Source organism: Malania oleifera, chromosome 7, assembly GCF_029873635.1.
Source record: "Malania oleifera isolate guangnan ecotype guangnan chromosome 7, ASM2987363v1, whole genome shotgun sequence".
NCBI lineage: Eukaryota > Viridiplantae > Streptophyta > Magnoliopsida > Santalales > Ximeniaceae > Malania > Malania oleifera.
Window position 1 is genome coordinate 41,177,603 of NC_080423.1, and position 20,695 is coordinate 41,198,297.

General features: G+C 34.5%; 1 protein-coding gene across 1 annotated transcript in view; it reads right to left on the reverse strand.

The window, feature by feature from the left end:
- The window catches only part of LOC131159794 (potassium transporter 11), a 53,055-nt gene that overhangs the window by 14,880 nt on the left and 17,480 nt on the right, over positions 1-20,695 (reverse strand). Inside the window, exon 7 of the mRNA XM_058114966.1 lies at positions 9,211-9,465. Coding sequence (XP_057970949.1) covers positions 9,211-9,465 — 255 coding nt within the window. The remainder of the gene's footprint in view (positions 1-9,210; positions 9,466-20,695) is intronic.

Consider the following 20,695-nt stretch of genomic DNA (forward strand, 5'->3'; position numbering starts at 1 on the left):
AAATAGGTTTAATGTACATTATCTTACAAATATGTTTGATGCACATATTATATTACAACTTCTCCACCTCATACACAACATAGATGTATTTACTTGTAATATATTAGTCCTAAAACTAACATTATTATGTCTATTAATCATTTCTAAAGCTTTATAAAAGAATTCTATGCTTCACTACTAATTTCCATTATTTTTCAAAATCGAAATCAAAATTGACATGAAAATCACAATTTCCATCGAAATTTCCGTTCTTTTGGAGCTTCGAAATTTGAGTCGAAATTGAAATTTAAAACCTTGAATCCAATTCATTCTAGGTCTACCCCTCTCCCTTAGGCTCTTCGCCCTCCGATAGTCACTTACATCAATTATAACCTTCATAAGTTGTCAAATATGAAGACTTAACTGCATTGCAGTTCGCATAATAAGAAGACAGAGAGATTCCCAAACCTAGGAAACTGCTAATTTCAATGAGTGGCACTACAAGCATGCATGATAGATGTGTTTCTATCAAATTTGTTGAAGGAAATAAATGATGAAACCTAGAACTTAAGTTGGTGGTGAGAGTGCAAACGAACTAAGCAGCCCATGCATTACTCTGTACTCAGCTTGATAATGACTTATTAAAACTTGTTCATTAGAATAAATGGACCAAGTTCAAGGCTACATTTGAAGCTCCGCAGCTAAACAAACCAAGTTTGAGCTTAACATGCCTGGCTCACTTGACTCAAGAGCGATATCAATTAATAGCTCACATGCCATCTTGTTAATAGCTTAATAGTAGGCTCGTGAGCTCATTAAATAAGCTTTTGAGCATGTTCATATACACACCCTCCTGCACAGCCCATGCCTTGCCTCACCTCCGCCGCATACACTTGCAGCACCTCCTTTCTGACTTGGATTTGAAAACTCAAACTCTGATTGGAGACACCAATTGCCAAAACTCGGTAGATCAGATGCGGACTTGGAGGATGCCAATGGTGAGTCTCAGGTTGTGAGCCAAATGATTTGGATTGGGAAGCAGAACTCACCAAACTCTGACATCCTTGAAAGCCTATTCGGCCACTGGCATAGCCATAAGGTTAAACTCCACTCTTCACCACTGTAGGGCTGCTTTTTTAAAATCTTCACCGACTCACCCCCCCCCCCCCCTCCCCCTCCCAAAAGAAAAAATATGGCAGCCCCTTAAGGGACTAGTTTTTTTAGTTCAGGCCACTGTGATCCTCTTGTATTTTCAATTGTTGATACAATATTTTTCCATTAATTTCTCAATCAGCAAGTGCCAGTTATATGATTTTTCTGAACGCTCTCAGCCCCATACATACCCAAATTTTGAAATCATTGCTCAGTTTATTGAAGCAGCTTACCCATCAAATGCATTTGAAATTCCAAACTAGGCATTTTTAACAATGCCCTATTTTAAGAACAACTGGTTTTCTTTCTGATTTTCGATTTAGAGCCTGCACAATCTATGTTTTTCAGTTTAAGCACTAGAACTTTCAGTACCCAGATTTTTCGAAAACAAAAGTACATGCATAAGCTTTGTGTCTAATTGTTCAATACAAGGCAACAACATCTATTACTAATTTGTCTCTCTCTTCATTATGTAGATACTTCTACTCCACCTGTGTAGCACTAAATCCCCTAAAGACCTTCACACACAGCTGATCCCAAGCCCGGGTAAACGAGGGATGCATTAGGTCACTGACAGCTAGCATAAAATTTGTCAGATCTTTATGATATAAATCCTTACCAAATGTTCAGTGGGGCGTCCCCTATGAATGACATGTTGCACTTATACCACCTGAGTGTTAGTGAAAAATGGACAAGGGTGGGCTAGGTCGGGCCTTTTTAGATAGGAGACGGTCAAGAAGTTAGTTTAAGAAACTAGGGTTAGATTAGCAACTTGGAACATAGGGGCATTTTTGGGAAAACGCTTGGGAGTTAGTTAATATTAGGAGAAAATTTAAAGTAATATGCCTCCAAGAGATTAAGTGGGTAGGGGCGAAAGCTAGAGAAATAGGAAAATCAGGATTTAAACTTTGGTACACTAGAAAATAAAAACATAAAAAGGAGGTGGAAATCATTGTAAACAAAGATCTAAAGGGTAATCTCATAGATGTTAAAAGAATAGGATATAGGGTCATAAAAATCAAAATAGCTATAGGCCGAGAGATAATACATCTCATTAGTGTGTATGCTCCCTAACTAGGATTAACAGAAAACCTTAAAAGAGAATTTGGGGAAGATATGGATAGTATGATACAAGGGATAATACCAGGGTCTGAAAAAACATTCATTGAAACTAACTTAAATGGACATGTTCAAAAGGATAATCGAGGTTATGAGAGAGTACGTGGAGACCCTGGATATGGAGATAAAAAATGAGCCTAGGGATATGATCTTAGATTTCACCATGTCATACGATCTTCTTATAATGAATACCCGCTTTTAAGAAATGTGAAGAATACTTAGGGATCATTTGGAACCATTTATGCAGAAATGCTTTTAAAAAAAAAATGCTAAATTTAATAAGTGTTGATAATAAGTGTTGTGTTGGAAAAGTGTTGAAAGTAATAAGTAATGTTTGGTTTTATTTAAAATAAGTGGCATTCGGATACTTACTTTTATTATAGAGTATTATATGATTATTGTTAAACATAATTTAAATTACAAATATTAATATTTTTAATTAACAATTTCATTAATAATTATTTTAACTATGTATAATTAAAGTTTAAATATTTTCTATAAAAAAATAATATAAGATTATTATTTTTAATCAATAATAATCTTGTTATTAATGTATATTTATAACATATTACTATCATGTTAAATTATGATAACAATAATATTATTAATTAAATTCAAAACTTTAATTTATTTGTTAATTTAAATTACTAAATAGTTCTTGTTCAATCTAGAATTAAATTATAATAACTAATAGGTATTTTTAAATATATTTAAATAAAAATATTATTATTTTATAATTAAAAATTAAATTGATAATTATATTTATTTTTTAATTAAAATTTAAATATTTTATATTAACTAAAATAATATAATATTATTTATTAATTAACAATAATATTGTTATCAATTTATATATATAACATATGATTATCACATTAATTTATGTTAAAAAAATAGTATTAATAACTAAATTAAAATTTTAATTTATTTAATGTTAATTTAAATTTATAGATGGTTGTTTTTATTCATTCCAGAATTTAATTATATTTTATTAATAATTAATAGGTTATAATGGATAATAAAATAATATATGATTAATTTTTAATTAATAATTATGGTAACCATTATTTTTTATGAATATTTAAATATTTTTATTAAGTAAAAATAATACAATATTATTTTTTGAATAACAATAATCTTGTTCTTAATTTATATTTATAACATATAATTATCATATTAATTTGTGCTAAAATAATATTATTAATTAAATTAGTATTTTTAATTTTTAATATTAATTTAAATTAATATATGGTTCTTCTTCTTCATTCTAGAATTGAATTATGCTTCATTAATAATTAATATATTATTATACATAATAAAATAATATATTATTATCTTCTAATGTATTTTTTAAATTATAAGATGGCCACTAAATTTTCTACTATTTATAAAATTGACCCCAACTATGAACAGTGTCAGTTAAAAGTGGGATTGCTTTTCAAAATTCACTTAAATAGTTCTCAAAAAATTGATTCTGGAAAAACACTTTTTACAATAAATATTTGTTGTAGTACAAATCAAATGCCACTTTTTCGTAAAAGTGTTTGTTTTAAATGATAAGTGCTATAAGCACTAAGCACTTTTTTTTAAAGTGCTCCCAAACAGGGGCTTAATAACCTTCAAGAGTGGGCAAAATAAAAGGTAAATAATTTTGTTCTTAACTAGGAGGGGAGATCATTTATCTTATAAGGATTGTAAAGTTATCCAAGGGGCAAGCTTGATTTCACAACATAGAGTTTAAAAATATTAGATATTTGTACACAAAAATGGAAGAATAAGAGCAACATAAATCAATGCAAGAGGATTTAGTAGTGGAGTTTGGAGGGAGAAAATATAGTAAAATTTGAAGATAAAATGATCAATGCAGGTGATTGGACAATAAGGGATAGAGTAGATGCAAACACTTTGTGGAGTAGAATGGCTAACTCTATTAAAAAGTTGACAAAAGAGATTTTAGGTGTATCCAATAGAAGAGTCTCTGATGGCAAAGAAAGCTTGTGGTGGGATCAAGATATTCAAAAAGCAATAAAGAGGAGAAATTAGATACTTTGAAAAGTATAAAGGGGTAATAAAAGAGGCAAAAATGGCCATTAGTGAAGCTAAACATAGAGCCTATGATAATTCATATGTCAAACTATGTAAAAAAGAATGGGAAAGAGACATGTATAAACTTGCTAGAGTTAGAGAAAGAAAGTACAAAGATTTAGGGAATGTAAAATGTATATAAGGTGAGAATGATAAGGTCTTGGTAGAAGAAGAAGACATAAAATAGAGGTGGCGAAAATACTTTAATGAGTTGTTTATTGAACACTATATTGAAAGCCTAAACCTAGAAGAGACAAATGAGGAAAATACAAAAAAATATGAGATTTACTCGCAAAATTATAGCCAGTGATATTAAGATGGCTTTAAAAAAGATAAAGTGGGAAGCCAGATAACATTCCAATTGAAGATTGGAAATGTCTAGGTGATAAAGGAAATATATGGTTAACTAATCTATTCAACACTATTATAAAAACCAAGAAAATGCAAGAGAAATGGAGGAAAAACACATTAATAACTAGTTACAAAAACATGATATCCAAAATGGTAATAACTATTGCAGAATTAAACTTGAGTCATACGATAAAATAGTGGGAAAGGGTAATTGAACAAAGAATAAGAATATAAACAAGGGTCTCAAAGAATCAATTTAGTTTTATGCCCAGGAGATCGACGACATAAGCTATTTACCTACTAAGAAGATTTATGGAGAAGCTCAAAGAAAAGAAGAGGGACTTGCATATAGTTTTTATTGACTTAGAGAAAGCATATGATAGAAAACCTAGGGAAGTTCTATGTTGGGTTTTAGAGAAGAAGGGAGTATATAGTAGATATATTGATGTCATTAAGGGTACATATGATGAGTATCGACTAGCATTAAGATTGCAAAGGAGAATCCAAAGAATTCCCGATCACAAAAGGTGTACATCAAGGTTTTACTCCAAGCCCCTATCTATTTGGTTTAGTCATTGATGAACTTACTAAGAGTATCCAAAACGAGATCCCATGGTGTATGTTGTTTGCACATGATATTGTTTTGATTTATGAAAGAGTGGGATAGAATCTAAGTTGGAAATTTGGAGAACAACTTCTGAGTCTAGAGACTTTAGGATAAATAGAAATAAGAAAGAACATATGAAATATAATTTCAGCCATGTAAGAAGGAAATAGAAGACAAGATTAAACTTGATAATCAAGGAATCAATAGCACTAATACTAATAGATTTTGATATATTGGATCTATTATGCAAGTAAAGGGAGAAATTGAAGAGGATGTAATACATAGAGTTAAAGTAAGATGGGTAAAATAGAGGAGTGCATCAGGTGAGCTTTGCGATTAAAGAATACAACTAAAATTAAAAGGAAAGTTCTATAAAATGGCTATAAGACCAGTCATTCTTTATGGATTAGAATGTTGGGCAACTAAGAAACAACACAGTCAAAAATTAAAAGTGGTTGAACTGCACATGCTTAGGTGGATGAGTAGTATAACATTTAAGGACTAATTAAGGAATGAACATATTCGCAATAATTTAGGTATAGCACCAGTAGAAGATAAGATATAGGAGAGGCAGCTTAGGTGGTTTGAACATTTGAAATATAAGCCTACTAGTGCACTAGTGAGGAGGAGCAAGGAAGTACTAGAAGAAAAAGGGGTAGACCTAAAATAACTTGGAATGAAGTAGTGAGGAAGGATTTAATAGCTCTTAATTTAGGCAAAGAAAATGCCCTCGATCCCATGAATTGGCAGAAAATGACTCATATATTCAAACCCGCATAGTGAGACTCAAGGCTTGTTGTTGTTGTTGTTGTTGTTGTTGTTGTATTTCTCTCAAATAGCCATTTATTAGGGGCTTTAGGCAAGTCAAAACAAGATCAAGCTCAATTTCTTTAACTTAAAACAAGCTTTTGAGCTATCCATGAGCTTGGATTGTTTATTAATACAAAACAAGCTCATCTCAAGTTGATCTCAAGTCATACGGATGTTAAATGAGCCAGCTCAAGCAGTACTGCTTAAGCTCAATTTGAGCTTGAGTTTCCTTTAAATAAATCAAGCCGAGCTCAAGCTGGTCAATACTCAGCTTTTCTTGGGTTGTTTACAAATCTTTGGTGAACACAAATGCACAATTATTCCATGTCAACAAATAGTACTTTGACTATGATAATTGATTGGGCTATAGCACCCAACTCCTCCCTCCAGAAGGGGAGAAAACTACCTCAATTACTACAACAGATAGAAAAAAAAAATACTTTTGCTCATAATTAGGGAAAATAAAAACATAAGTTTTTAATGATTTCAAATATTCAAAAGTCAAGATATATGAAGTCATATAAGGTCAAAATTAACATTGCAATGCCAAGTCCTAGTAATTGGAATTTTCATTATTTTCAAAATATTCAATGACTGGGATGCAGTTTCCAGTCAGAGACACGAAGGACTAGAAAGAAATCTGACGAAATGAAGAAATGGGTCTAGGGTCTTCAAGGTTGGAAAGGGGGGAAAAAGAGAAGCTTAAAAGTGACCAGTTGCAACTGAGGAACATAGAGCATACATCTTTTATGTCAGGAATTGAAGGTGTCTTGGGAAACTTATTGCTCAACTGTTCAAAAAAATTCGCTAAAGATGGTAAGTCCCCTGCTTCTTCTGACAGTGGGGAAACATATCACAAAACATATCAATACCTTAGTTGGCCAAAGGTGAGGAATTGAGGTGCATAGGCAGAGGGAGGCACCACTTTTCTGGTAAATGCTAAGTCCTGCAGTCGAAGGGTTTCAGATGCTTTGGTTTGAAAGCCGATGGAGAGCAACAGAACAGGGATTTCATATACAGGTGTAGAGAACTGGGTGAACAAAGCTACAGAAGTTCCAACAGAAGTAATTTTCTTTGAGCTTCTGGGAGACCTTTTCCTCTTCCAGTTCCCAGCAGAAGAGGATGCAGTTAGGGTGCTCAATTGTGGCAAACATAAGTGGGCAGAGGATTTCTAGGTTTTGAATTTGTGGTCCCCAGCAATTGCATGTCACAAGGTTGAAGCTCTTCCAAGGGCATATTGGGTCAGAGCAATGCCTTTTTACCTGCTCACCTATGGGCAAAGGAAGACTTCCAAGAGATCAGGCTGTGGAGGCTCTGTGGAAATTGATCAGGAAACTAAAGCAAGGAAAATTTTAAAATGGGAAGGAAGCTAGGAATCTGGGTGCTGATTGGAAACTCCAATATAAAGGCCGTGGAGACGGTGAAAGTAGGTACTTGGGTCGTGGAGATAGTGAAAGCAGGTACTTGGGTGGTGGAGATCACCCTCTTAAAGAAAAATTTACTCTGACGATGATGATGGAGATGGTTGAAAAGATTTTTGGTCTAAAGCAAATCAAAGGGACAGGGAGGAGACATGACCAGCATGAAAGCATCAGGTGAGTGGCTACGGTGGATGACAGAAGAGGCAGGAGGGGTATCCTTGGAAGACAAAGATTCCCTGTTAAATTTCAAAAATCAAATTCAAATTCAAAATTTTCATGGGATGTTCACTTTCACAGGGATTGTAATGACTGACAGATCAGGAATGTTGAAACCTGCTGGGCCAATTTTGTGTATATTGCAAAATTGATGTCCTTAGGACAATAAAAATATAAATTGGGTCTTTTGCTTTAAAATCCTAAATAGAAAAAATCTACGTTCTATTGCACAACTACGGTCAGTAGGATCCCAACTAGGATCTTGATGGTACAATCCTCCTAGGATTCTATAATCCTACTAGGATCCTACCTGATTCCAATACTACATACAATCCAGATCGATTAGGTAAGTTTGCATCATAGGATTGTGGGAACCGAATCGGGATTTTGGTATCCATGATCAGCAATGGATCTATAAATACTATATCTTGAAAGGTATGTGTAGATATATTAAGTTTTAAAATAAATTTGAAAATTAATTTAATTTTGAAATAGATAATTTGAAATTTTAACTTTTTTTTATAGGATTTAAATTTCTTGCGAAATATATATATTACCTCTTTTGTAGTAGCATCATGACATGATAAATTTTTTGGAGAGATGTTTGCGCTCATTATTTTCCTTCAAAAAATCATTTAATTAAAATCTCATGAGTGAAAATAGAATCTTTTTCATAATAAACAAAATTTGTTTGAACAGATGGTTTCAAATTCAACAATTTTTAGTAAAATCTTCAAACAAATGTTTTAATCTGTTAACTAACATCATCTTGTCAATACTTCATAGGTGAAATTAAAATTTTGTAGTTTGATAGTATCAGGTTTTAAGATATAAATTTATTTTATAATGATATTGAAATATATAACAATAATAGCATATAGGCCAATTTTGTACAAATAAATTTAGAGAGATAATTTTGTTAAGTATTTTAGTATAAACAACTGTAAAGTGTAAGGTTTGATCATACTTGGAAATCGAGGAATTCTGTGGTGATCAAAGGAAATGCAGCAAACCTGGAGCGGATGATTAGACAAGCTATACAGGAAGTTAAACTCACTTGTTTGTAAATATAAAAAACAAGTCTCTGCATCATAGTAGGCAGGGTCTATGTTTAAACTTTGTAAAGAACTTGATCCTATTTCCCTCATGTCATGAAATGGAGCTTAAAATTAACTAAAAATTTTAAAATGTAAGGATGTTTTTGTCAAACACAATGGTTTGCAGTCCTAGCACACTTGTATTTTCATATATAGTATGGATAAAGATAGCTTAGATATCCTAGGTATGCACATTTCAATATCTAGTGCTCAACATAGAGATTTAAAGGTAATCTTCTCAGGGTATGGAGTTTTTTTTGGTGCAGGTCTTATATCTACACAAAGCAAAAATGAAAAAACAATTTCATCTCAAAATAAATTGTTCAAGAATGAAAGAAGATGAATTCGAGGAATAAAATATGCATAAACTCACCATAAGCATTTCCAATTTGGCTTTGATTTTTAAATCCAGCAGTCACAGCAATGCAAAGGATCATAAGAACCCAATTAATATCAGGAATATAGATCTGGCCCAGGAACTGCTTTGATGTATGCACAACTTTAACTCTTGGAAAGCAGCCAAGTGCTAGGGCTTGCTTGATTATTGAAAAAGTTGCAGAGATAGTGGCTTGACTTGCAACTATAGCTGCAGCAGTTGCAATAATAAACACTGGCCAGTATATGCTATCTGCAAAACAATCAATTATCACTAGTAGTCAGACATGAACAATATGAGTCATATGACCGCATACAAGTGGTGTCCAAGCCACAATGGCTAAATAATATGAATTTGAAGGAATTCTGGAGTTAAATGACTGATTAATTAGATCCACTGACCCCCAAGATTCAAAAATTTTCAAACTGTTCAAAAATATCGTAGTTAATCAAGTTCCTGAACTCCAGTGGGAATTTCTGTTTTGTTCAAATGCAGTGCATTTTTTTATTTTTGATTTCTTGATTTTCTACAGCTGCTTTGGTGACTTCTGATCAAAATATTGGTTAATCTCTGTTAGTTTGTTGATATTGAATGTGAATCTTATATCTAATGAACAACTTTTTCCAGAGTTCAGTACAAGAAACAGAAAAATCAACAGGGTGTAAGGTTGGGATAATGTTCCTCAACTCCGGTCTCCGGCAAAGGCAAAATTCTGAAGGATAGCAATTTGCAAACAAAGAATCCTTGTTTGGATCACAAAGGTGAGGCATCTCAAGATAATTTCTAATCAGAGTGGCTTATTTGATTACTAGAGAGTAGAGAACGAGAACTCAGATCTTCTATACTTCGCCTGTTGGAAAAGAGGGGAGAATCTTAGTCAATCCTCCCAGGAAGATCTTCCATATTGGGATAGATAAATGGTAGGGTGCTGTAATCAGCCAATTTCTTGGCAAGTCTCCACCATATTTGTATGTCAAGAATATAATTGCGAAGATCTGGAAAAAAAAAAAAACAGAAGGCAGTACTGTGGAGATCTTCTCACTGTCTAATGGTTTCTTCGTCTTCCAACTCGCAATGGACCATGGTTTGTAGGAAACTCTCTGATTTTTCTATCTCACTAGTCCTCCTTGGCTGAAAAAGAAAATCTGCTGCTGAAAAGAACAAGTTTAGGTGAAATTCCATCACATAATATCAGTTTACTGGGCGACATGGGGCTTAGTGCCTTAGTCACTTTGCAAGTTCAGTTGGTAAACCTCTGTACCTTGATTCCTTTGCAAAACAAATGAAAAATCCGTTATGTGCTAGAATCTGTGTGAAATAGGCATAAATATGGATCATCCACATTAAATAGAGGTAATGATTCTGGAAGGTGAGCTTACTGTAGTTGATCTTGAATATGCATGGAAATGGTAAAATGCTCTAGGTGCTCCATTTTTGGTCACTTGGAGATGAAAAATGGAAGGCTAAAAATCAATGGGTCAAAAAACAGCACACAACTATTCCTGCTGACTACTGTTTCAAATTATTTCTCAATCTTGACTGAAGTGGCTGATGACCTTGGAAACAATAATATGGACATCCTCAAGTTGAAACAGAAAAGTTTGATGAGGCTGTAAACGCTGAGGTGGTTGAGGATTCTGTTGATAGGCCTAAGGACATTGCTGTGATACAAACAACATAGATGTTTTAGCAGATGCTAATTCTTTAACTGTTGGTTTGGATACTCCATTTAACCAGGAGAATGGAAACCCTATTAGGAAAAGAGACATTAGCCCAAGGCCTGTGACTTCTCTGGTTCAATACAAAATAAAAAAGAATTATCAAATTTAATCTCAGGATTGACACTGGTTCTAGTGAATCTGCTATTGGAGATCAACAAAGTTCTCCTAAGATTGCAGGTAACTCTGGTAATTATTGGTCTGCTACTTTGGAAGTGAAAGTAGATACCTCTAAAGCTATCAAAAAGGACAGAAGAAGGGGAAACCCCCAAAATTCCAAGTAAATCTTGGAGAAAAAAAGCTAGATGCAGAATCCCAATGACCATGGGCTTTGGAAGAATAAAGGGCTAAATGAACCTCATAAACAAAAAGTAGTTATGAATCTAATCAAGTCCAAAGCTCCGACCATGATAGGTCTTTGTTAGACCAAAGTCAAGCCTATCAATTTTGCTAGGATCTCCTCAACCCTAAACAGGAAATGTGTCTTTCTAAATAATTATGGCAGTAATGCTCCTAAAAGAGATTATGGGTAGGTAATGACCAAAAAATTTACAATATCATTGATGTAGTTGCAGACTCTCGATATATTAGTATTAGAGTGAAGGCTGCTCATTATCCTTGTTTTTAGATTTCCTTCATTTATGCTTCAAGCTCAACTCAGAAGGAAATCCCCCTGGAGAAATTTGACAGATTTGGGGAGAAACATTTCTGATGCAACTTGGTTGTTTTGGGAGATTTGAACACTAAAAAAAAACATTTCTGGAAGTTCAAGTCTCATTTCTGCAACCAGCTTAGCTGGTCTGAAGATTTCAAGAGTTTTTTTGCTGAGTTTCTGGGTTAGAGGATCTTACTTCATCTGACACCTCTTTTTTCACTTGGGCTAACAAAAGGAAGGATGGTTTCATTGATTTTGGCAACTCATTCTTGTGCTCAAGTCTTCTCCAGACTTCTGGTTGATTCTCTCACCCCTGGTGTGTCTGATGACTCTAATAACATCTCTGGAATTCTAAGCCTTTGCACAACTGATTATTTTAGGGTAAGTGGAGGACGGTCAAATTTTCCTTTCTAAGCCTCAGATAATTCTCCAGAATAATCTGAGGCAGACAATGAGAGTTTCTTGCTCAAACTCGGGGATAAGAACAATAAATTCTTCTTCCTAACAGATTCAAGTTCTGTTCAGCTAGGCTTACAATATAAGGTTGAAAAACTTTGAATGCTCAAATTGTGGTTGGTAATTGTAATTTTGGTGATTTGCTTAGGTGTGTTGTACAATAAAAGCAAGGACTTGAAACTTGGTATTGCCTACCATTGAGTTTGCTTATATAATCAACAAATAGGTCCATGAGCAAGAGCCCATTTGAGTGTGTCTTTGGATACAAACCCCATGCTGCTGTTGATTGTTCCTTTACCACCACATGCTCACATTTCTGAACCTGCAGAATCCTTTGTACAAGAAACTTGCTGCTGATGTGCAAGAAACTTTCATCTAGATGATAGTGTCATGGATCACACTCATCCAGAATTCTTTCCCAAGAATTCCTTTAAGAAATTGCATGCCTGAGCCATTAGCCCATTCTCTATTATTGGAAAACTTGGATCTAATGCTTACCTACTTGATTGGCCTACTCATATGAATATTATTCCTGTTTCCAATATGGAGGATTTGATACCCTAACAAGGCACCTTTGAGCCTCCTGCTTTTACTTCTAGTATTCGTGCAGGTTCTACTGTTGCTCAAGTACCCACCATACCACAATAAGATGAGATCAAGACTATGATGTGTGTATGAATATTTCAGATGCAAAGGTTTTCCACTTTTCGACGATACTTAGTTCAGCAGAGAGGTTGCCCTACTTCAGATGATACTTGGGTTCCCAAGGATGATCTTTGGGCACTAGATCCGGATCTCTTAGAGTGGTACTAGCAGTCTAACTCTTCTGATTCAAGTTCTGTTCAGCTAGGGGATATGACAGAGGACTGCTTGTGCTGCCTTCCAAATAGTTCTGTAGAAGGCGTAGATTTAAGAAATTAGAGGTTTTATATTAGTTTAGGGATATTTATTTTCAGTATTTTTTTTAATTACTTCAGGCTTATTTTGTCATTTTTTATTGTTTTGGGGTTATTTTATATTTTTCATAGTTTTTTTTATAACAAAAAAATTCTGAAAAAAAAAAAAAAAACAATTACAGAGGAGGATAAGTCATTGTCCAAACAAACAAAAAATCGAAAAATACAAAATACAAAATATTTACCTCAACACTGCATTCCAGTCTGTATGGATATCGGACAGCAAGAGACTCCCAAGATCTCAAAAAAAGATGAGCCTAAAAGGAAGCCTAAAACATAGCTTTCTCCCACATCAAATCTGGGGGAGTCTTCCGGTCCTAATCTAGCATTCCTTTCAAGCTGAAGTGTCTACAAGATAGCAAAAACTGCACAATTCCAAAAACTTCTCCATTTTTCTATTCTGTCCAAGACCGCAAAATTGCACCACTATAAACTCATGAACAGTCTGCAGTGCCACCTAAACCTCACCAAAGCAGGAAAACAGGTTGTTCCACAAAAATCTCGCCACCCCACAATGCAAAAATAAATGAAATTTAGTCTTATTCTCCTCATTACATATCATACAAACATCTGGCCTGAGAGCTTAGTGAGGTCTCCTAGTCTGGAGCAATTCATTCTTGTTAACCATATTGAGAACCAAAGTCCAAATGAAAACATAAATCTTAAAATGTACTTTAGCCTTCCACACAACTTTTATCTAGATAGAATGGCCAGGGTTTAGAGATTTCGTAGCATGGACAAAAAAATATTTTGAAGAAAAAGACCCCGAAGAGTCCCCAATTCAAAACCTGGCATCTTTATCTTTAGGGTTTCTAAGTTTCTTATAAATATAGGCTTATAACGTAAGGTTGAAAAACTTTGAATAATTAATCGAGTTTCACATTTCTCTCTCTCATAGAAGTGTCTTTTTCCCTTTCTTTCTCCTGTCTATTCTCCCTCTCTCCTCACATTTTCCTTTCTTTTTCTTCCTTTTCCTTCTTCCTTTCTCTTCCCTGTTCCCTATATCATACTCCATTCTCCTACCTCTCTCTCTCTCTCTCCCTCCGTCCCCTTTTTCCCCCCCCCCCCCCCCAATTCTGCCCTGAAACAATTTTTCTCTTCTTATCCTTCTTCCTTCTTCTCTTCCTCTTTGTTTCTCTCAGTCAATTCTCTCACCGATTCTGTTATGGCCTACTCCACTCAGTAAATTGGGGTTTGATTATCAATATTCGTGATGCCATTGTAACGCCCGCGCATAGGGAGTTAAAGTCAACGAAGTGCCACATCAGCCAGATTTGCCACATCACTCCGCCCAACACACCGAGGTGCCACGTCACCTAAACTGAGCTGAACTATATTTAGGTTGTTCAGATGACCAAGCCTAGTCATCTGCAGGAGAAACATCAACGAAGAAGTTGATGCCTTCCTTGTAATGGAAAACATAAATTCGGAAGGATACACATTCATTACACTGAATGATTTGATTAAACAAGCCAATTATGAAGACTGTTACAAGAGATACCATGGAAACGGTTCACAATCATTCTCCAACTCTTTGAATACAACATACCTAAAAAATCCCTTTCATAACTTAAGCATTGGAGACCACTACAGAATTATCTTCCAGTTTCACAGATTGTTTTTCGAAGACCATATCAGATAGAAACCTCATCTGAATTGATCTCATCAAGTTGTGCAGCATCACCTCCTTATGCCCATCTTCATTAATTTAGTCAAAGAATGTATCGCAAGCCCTTAGTTTTCTCTTTCAATCAATGGTTCTATGGAGAGTTTTTCAAAGGTTAAAAAGGGGTTAGACAAGGGGATCCAATCTCTCACTATATTTTTGTTATGGTAATGGAAGTCTTGACAAAAAAAATCCTTTGGAGAGCTGCTACTAAAATTGAGCTCAAATGCTATTCAATTATCATAGCAAGTGTGACAGGATAGGTCTCGCTAACCTGTGCTTCACTGATGACCTCCTTCTCATCTTCTCGCATGAAGATGCTAAGTCTGCTAGGATTATCCAGATTCCTTTCAAGGTTTTGTATTTTCTCTCAGGGCTTCAAGCCAATCCCTCCAAGTCTACTATCTTCATGTCTGGAATCTCTAAAGTTGTATAAATAAGAGATCATTCAAGTTCTAGGGGGTTTCAGAAGGCAGTCTCCCTGTGAGGTATCTTGGCCTTCACTTGGTCACAAAGAAGGTTAGCAAACAATATTCAAAGAAGGTCAACAAACAAGATTGCAATCAACTGGTGGAGAGGACTACATCTAGAATTATAAACTAGATCTATAAACACCTCTCTTATGCTGGAAGGTTCCATCTTGTAAAGTCTATTTTAGCAACCAGTCAGGGTTACCGGGGCTCATTTTTATGCCTCCCTGCCGCTGTCATCAACAGTCATCGGTTTTCTTTGGAAGGGCAATGACACAAAATCCTATGGTGCAAGATCAGTTGGGAAGTGATTCATGTATTTCCAGTTCTGCCCCCTCCTCCCCCCCCCCCCCTCCCCCCGGTCAGAAGTGTTGTGTTTGGCAACTTCAGCCATATTATTGGAGATGGTAGGTCTGCCTTATTGTTCTTTCATAATTGGCATCCTCACTGTCCGCTCATGGACAAATATGGCCTCTCCATTGCAATGGATTTTGCTTTTCCTCTGAATGCAAAAGTTTCTAGTATAATTAAGGAGTGGAACTTGTTTTGGCCCATAAGGCAGTTGAGAAGATTCAGTTCTCTGGACCCATTCTACTGGTCAGTTTACTCTTAAATCTGCTTCAGACTTGATAAGGGAAAGACTCTGCTGCCCCATGGTCCTCAGTAACTGGTCCAAAGAAAATATTCCCAGCCATGCCTTTATTTCTTGGCTAGCAGCTTAGAGTAGACTTCAAATGGACAGATTGTTTAACTGTGAGTACAGTTAGTTCCTCTAATTTCCTTTTGTGGTATCTGTTCGAATACCACTTTACTAAAAGCTTAAGCTGTTAGGTTGTGGGCCAACAATGTATATCAGGCCTTTAACATTATCAATGCACACAAAGTAGAAATTAACCATTCTTTTGCAACTCCAAAATAAAAACTTATCAGAGAGCTACCTATTGTCTTCATACACCCTGGTCTTTTTCTTGTTGGGATGAAGTGGTTCATAAGCTTTCTTGCTTGGGAAAAAATAACCCAAATTCTAACATAAGCAAGCTTACCTGGGCTGCTGCTCTATATCACACTTGAAAGGCTAGAAATTTTCAGTGGTATTTGAGAACTCTATCTTTGATCCTGAGTCAGTTTTGAAAAGCATACTCTATGATGTCAAGGGCCATACTTTTGGTATTAGGAAAAATCCATAGTTCTGTTAAGTTTTTTCTTGGGCTGTTTAGCCCCCTTTTCTCAGCCTGTAATTTCCACATGTAACTTTTCTGTTTCCCTTTGTGCTAATATATTCTCTATTACCTTCTTCGAAAAAAAAAATAAAGTTAACCGAACCATTGAAACTGATTCCAGGATGATCACACAATATAGGATGAGAGAGAGAGAGGGAGGAGAGAGAGAGAGAGAGAGAGAGAGAGAGAGAGAGAGAGAGAGAGAGAGAGAAGAGATGACAAGGTGGAATCAATGGATAGAGAAAAGAAAGAGAGAAAACAAAAACCTGGGGGCAGGGGGGGGAGGGGAAATAGAAAATAGGATACAGGGCAGAGGGATAATGCCCCTAGATCAAGCTTAAATAACTCAAGACTTTAACGTCATATCAAGTCTGATTACATCCCTAACAAGTGCACCTATGTAGGCACCCAAGACAGTAAAATAGGAAATTGAATACATATTCAAATATAAAATTATTTTCACCTAGTTTAATAGTTTATTCCTGATAAAATCAAAATAACAAATAAAAACTTCCATTGAGAGATTTGCCCATATTTTTTAAATAGATCAAAATTCCTTCCAATATGCGAGGGTTCCCGCATCATTCTCGACATAGGACAATAAAGAAGTTAGTTCAAGAGATTAGGATTAGATTAACAACTTGGAATATAAGGACACTTATGGGAAAAGATAGTGGACACACTTAAAAGAAAAATTTATGTAATCTGCCTTCAAGAAACTAAGTGGATAGGGGAGAAAGCTAGAGAAATTGAATAATCAGGATTCAAAATTTGGTCGCTAGAAAATAAAAAATTACGAATGGGCTAGGAATTATTGTAGACAAAGACTTAAAAGATAGTGTTGTAGATGCCAAAAGAGTAGGGGATATAATTATAAAAATCAAAATGTCTTTAGGCCAAGAGAGAATAAATGTCATTAGTGTTTATGCTCCCTAAGTAGGCTTAGCAGAAAACCTTAAGAGATAATTTTGGGAAGACATGGGCAGTATTATACAAGGGATATCAGGGACTAAGAAAATACTCATAGAAGCCTATTTGAATGGACACATTGGAAAGGATAATAAAAGCTATGAGAATACATTTAGGATATGTATATGGAGATAAAAATGAGTTCGGGGATATGATCTTAGATTTCACCATGTCATGTGATTTTATTACAATACTTGCTTTAAGAAGAAAGAACACTTAATAACCTCCAAGAGTGGACAAAATAAAAGTCAAATAGATTTTTCTTAACTAGGGTAGATCATTTACCATGTAAGGATTGTAAAGTTATCCTAGGCTAAATCTTAACTATACAACATAGAGTTTTAGTGTTAGATGTATGTATAAAAAATGGAAGAGAAAGGATAATATAAATTGGTGCAAGAGAACTACGTGGTGGAACCTAAAGGGGGAAAATAAATAAAATTTAAAGATAAAATGATCAAAAATGGCAATTGGACAATAGAGGATGGTGTAGACATAAACACACTTTAGAGTAGGATAGCTAGCTCTATTAAAAAAATAGCAAAAGAGATTTTAGTTAAATTAAGAGGAAGATTCTCAGACAACAAAGAAAGATGGTAGTGGGATCAAGATGCCCAAAAAACTGTAAAGACAAAGAATTTTGTATAAAATATAGCCAAAATATAGAAACATGGAAAACTTTGAAAAGTATAAAGAGGTGAGAAATGTGCAAAAAAGCCACCAGTGAAGTTAAAAATAGATCATTTAATAATTTATATGCTAGATTAAATACAAAAGAAGGGGAAAGAAACATGTTTAAACTTGCTAGAACTAGAAAAAGAAAAAAGCAAGGACTTAGGTAATGTAAAATGAATAAAAGTGAGGATGATATTGTCTTAATTAATGAAGAAGGCATTAGAGAAAGATGATGAATTTACTTTAGTAAGCTATTTACTGAAAACCAAGTCGAAGGCTCAAACCTAGAATTTTCTAATGAGGAATAGGCTATAAATACAGGATTTATTCGCAAAATTAGGGCTCATGAAGCTAAGTTTGCTTTAAAAAAATAAAAAATGGAAAAGCTATAAGACTGGATAACATCCCAATTGAAATTTGGAAATGCCTATGTGATAATGGAATTGTATGGTTAATTAATTTACTGACACAATTATAAAATCTAAGAAAATGTCATACGAAGGAGGAAAAGCACTTTAATACCTATATACAAAAATAAAGGAGATATTCAAAATTGTAATAACTATTGTGGAATTAAACTTATGAGTCCTACAATGAAACTACGGGAAAGAGTAGCTACACAAGGATTAAGGTTAGATACAAAGGTTTTAGAAAATCAATTTGGTTTTTTATGTCTAGAGATCTACAACCGAAGCTACATATCTTTTAAGAAGATTAATGGAAAAGTTCAGGGAAAACAAAAGGAACTTGCATATAGTATTTATTGACTTAGAGAAAACGTGTGACAAGATACTTAAGGAAGTTTGATGGTGGATTTAAAAAAAAAGGTGTATGTTTGTCGAAACTGGATTCTAATTCGAGGGTGGCGCTGATGGATGAAAAATGTTATAGAATGGCAATCCCCCAAACGAGATAGTTAAAGGGGTGGAATAGACTCAAGAAAATACAAAGATTGAAAATGCGGAGTTGTCACCTTTATTATTATTTTTTATTTAGGGAAAACAAAGGAAAAAACCCTAAAACGGTTTGCGGTGTAGAGAACAAAGGTTCGGGAGTACATTTGTGTGTAAGGAAGGTGGCAAACTAACCATTTTAAGGGAGATCAACCAACTAGCACCCTACCAACACCCATTCTAAGAACGGTTACCACTATGTGTGTATGTCCTAACTCCTAACTAAGAAATGAAGAAGGAATAGAACGAAAGGAAGGAAAGTCCCCTTTTGTTTCATCCAATGAAGAAACACTGTCCAAGAGTTCAAACAACAAGGCTGAGAGCCCAAACATACTCTTGTTTGAAAAGAGGATTTGGCCTCAAAATACCCTACATTTTGAAAAAAATAAAATAAAATAGATGATGAAAAATATTTTGAATGATTGCCCTAGATTCAAAGATGACTCTTTCCTTTGGAATTATGATTCGAGAAAAGTTAACATCGAATGTCTAATTTCAATCTTAGGCTGGATGAGGTGGATGAGATTTTTTTTATTGAACTTTAACTAAGTGGAATTGTCATCCCATTCTAATGATTGAAATTAGAAAAATCAATGTTAATGGAGTAGAGAATCTCTGATTGACATCAAGCCTTGATGAAAAGTTGAAACGAATCAGTTATTACTGAACTTTGCGAAGTCCTCTAATTGGCAATAGGAATTTGAAAGTTATTGAGGTCAATCATTAATGAATGGTTTGAAAATCGCCTAATTGAGTCAACTCTAGAAGATTTTAAAAAAAAAAAAATATTCAATCAACAATTAAGGGTTTAATTTTCTTATTGAGTCGATCATTAATTGAAGATTTGAAAAAAAAAAAAGAATAAATCTGATTGTAAATTAAGGTATTGATGCTAGGATAGAGACAACCCCTAATTAAGGATTTGAAAATCCCAAATTGACAATCAGGGTTTTAACGCTAAGATAGGGTCAACTCTTAATTGAGGATTTTCAAAATCCTTGATTGACAATCAGGGTTTTAATGCATGGATAAGGTCATCTCATTATTGAGGATTTTGAAAATTCCTGATTGTCAATCAAGGTTTTAATGCAAATATAATGTCAACCTTTGGTGAGGATTTGAAAAATCCCTGATTGACAATCAGTGTTTTAATGTAAGGGTAAGGTCAACTCATGATTGATGATTTTGAAAATTTCTGATTGACAATCAGGGTTTTAATGCAAAGATAGAGTCAACCTTTGATGGTAGATTTGAAAATCCCTAATTCACAATCAGTGTTTTAAGGCAAGGATAAGGTCAACTCACGATGGGGGGTTTGGAAATCTCCAGTATCAATTAAAAATTAATGCTCAGGATTTAATCAACTCTGTAGTTGAAGACTTTGAGATCTTTGATGTTTCAATTACTTTGATTGGCTTGAGTATCCTTGACTAAGGCAATCATCATTTATGAAAAGGGATTTGACAATTTTGAAAAGGTAAAGCTTCAATTTCAACAAAAGAAGGAAGGCTTTTGAAAAACTGCTAAACTCATCATCGGCCTTTAAGGGAAAGAATTGGATCGGATTTTTTTTGAAAAGAAAATTTTTTGAAAGAGAGAATTCCAAGTTTACCCCAAGCTTTTCAATCCCATGGTACAAGCGTTGACTCTCGTTCGCCTATACAAGCTTAATAGAGAGCACTTGTCTCTTGTCTAGGGTTGAAAAGGGAGAGGACACCATACAGTGAAATCTCCCCTATCATCC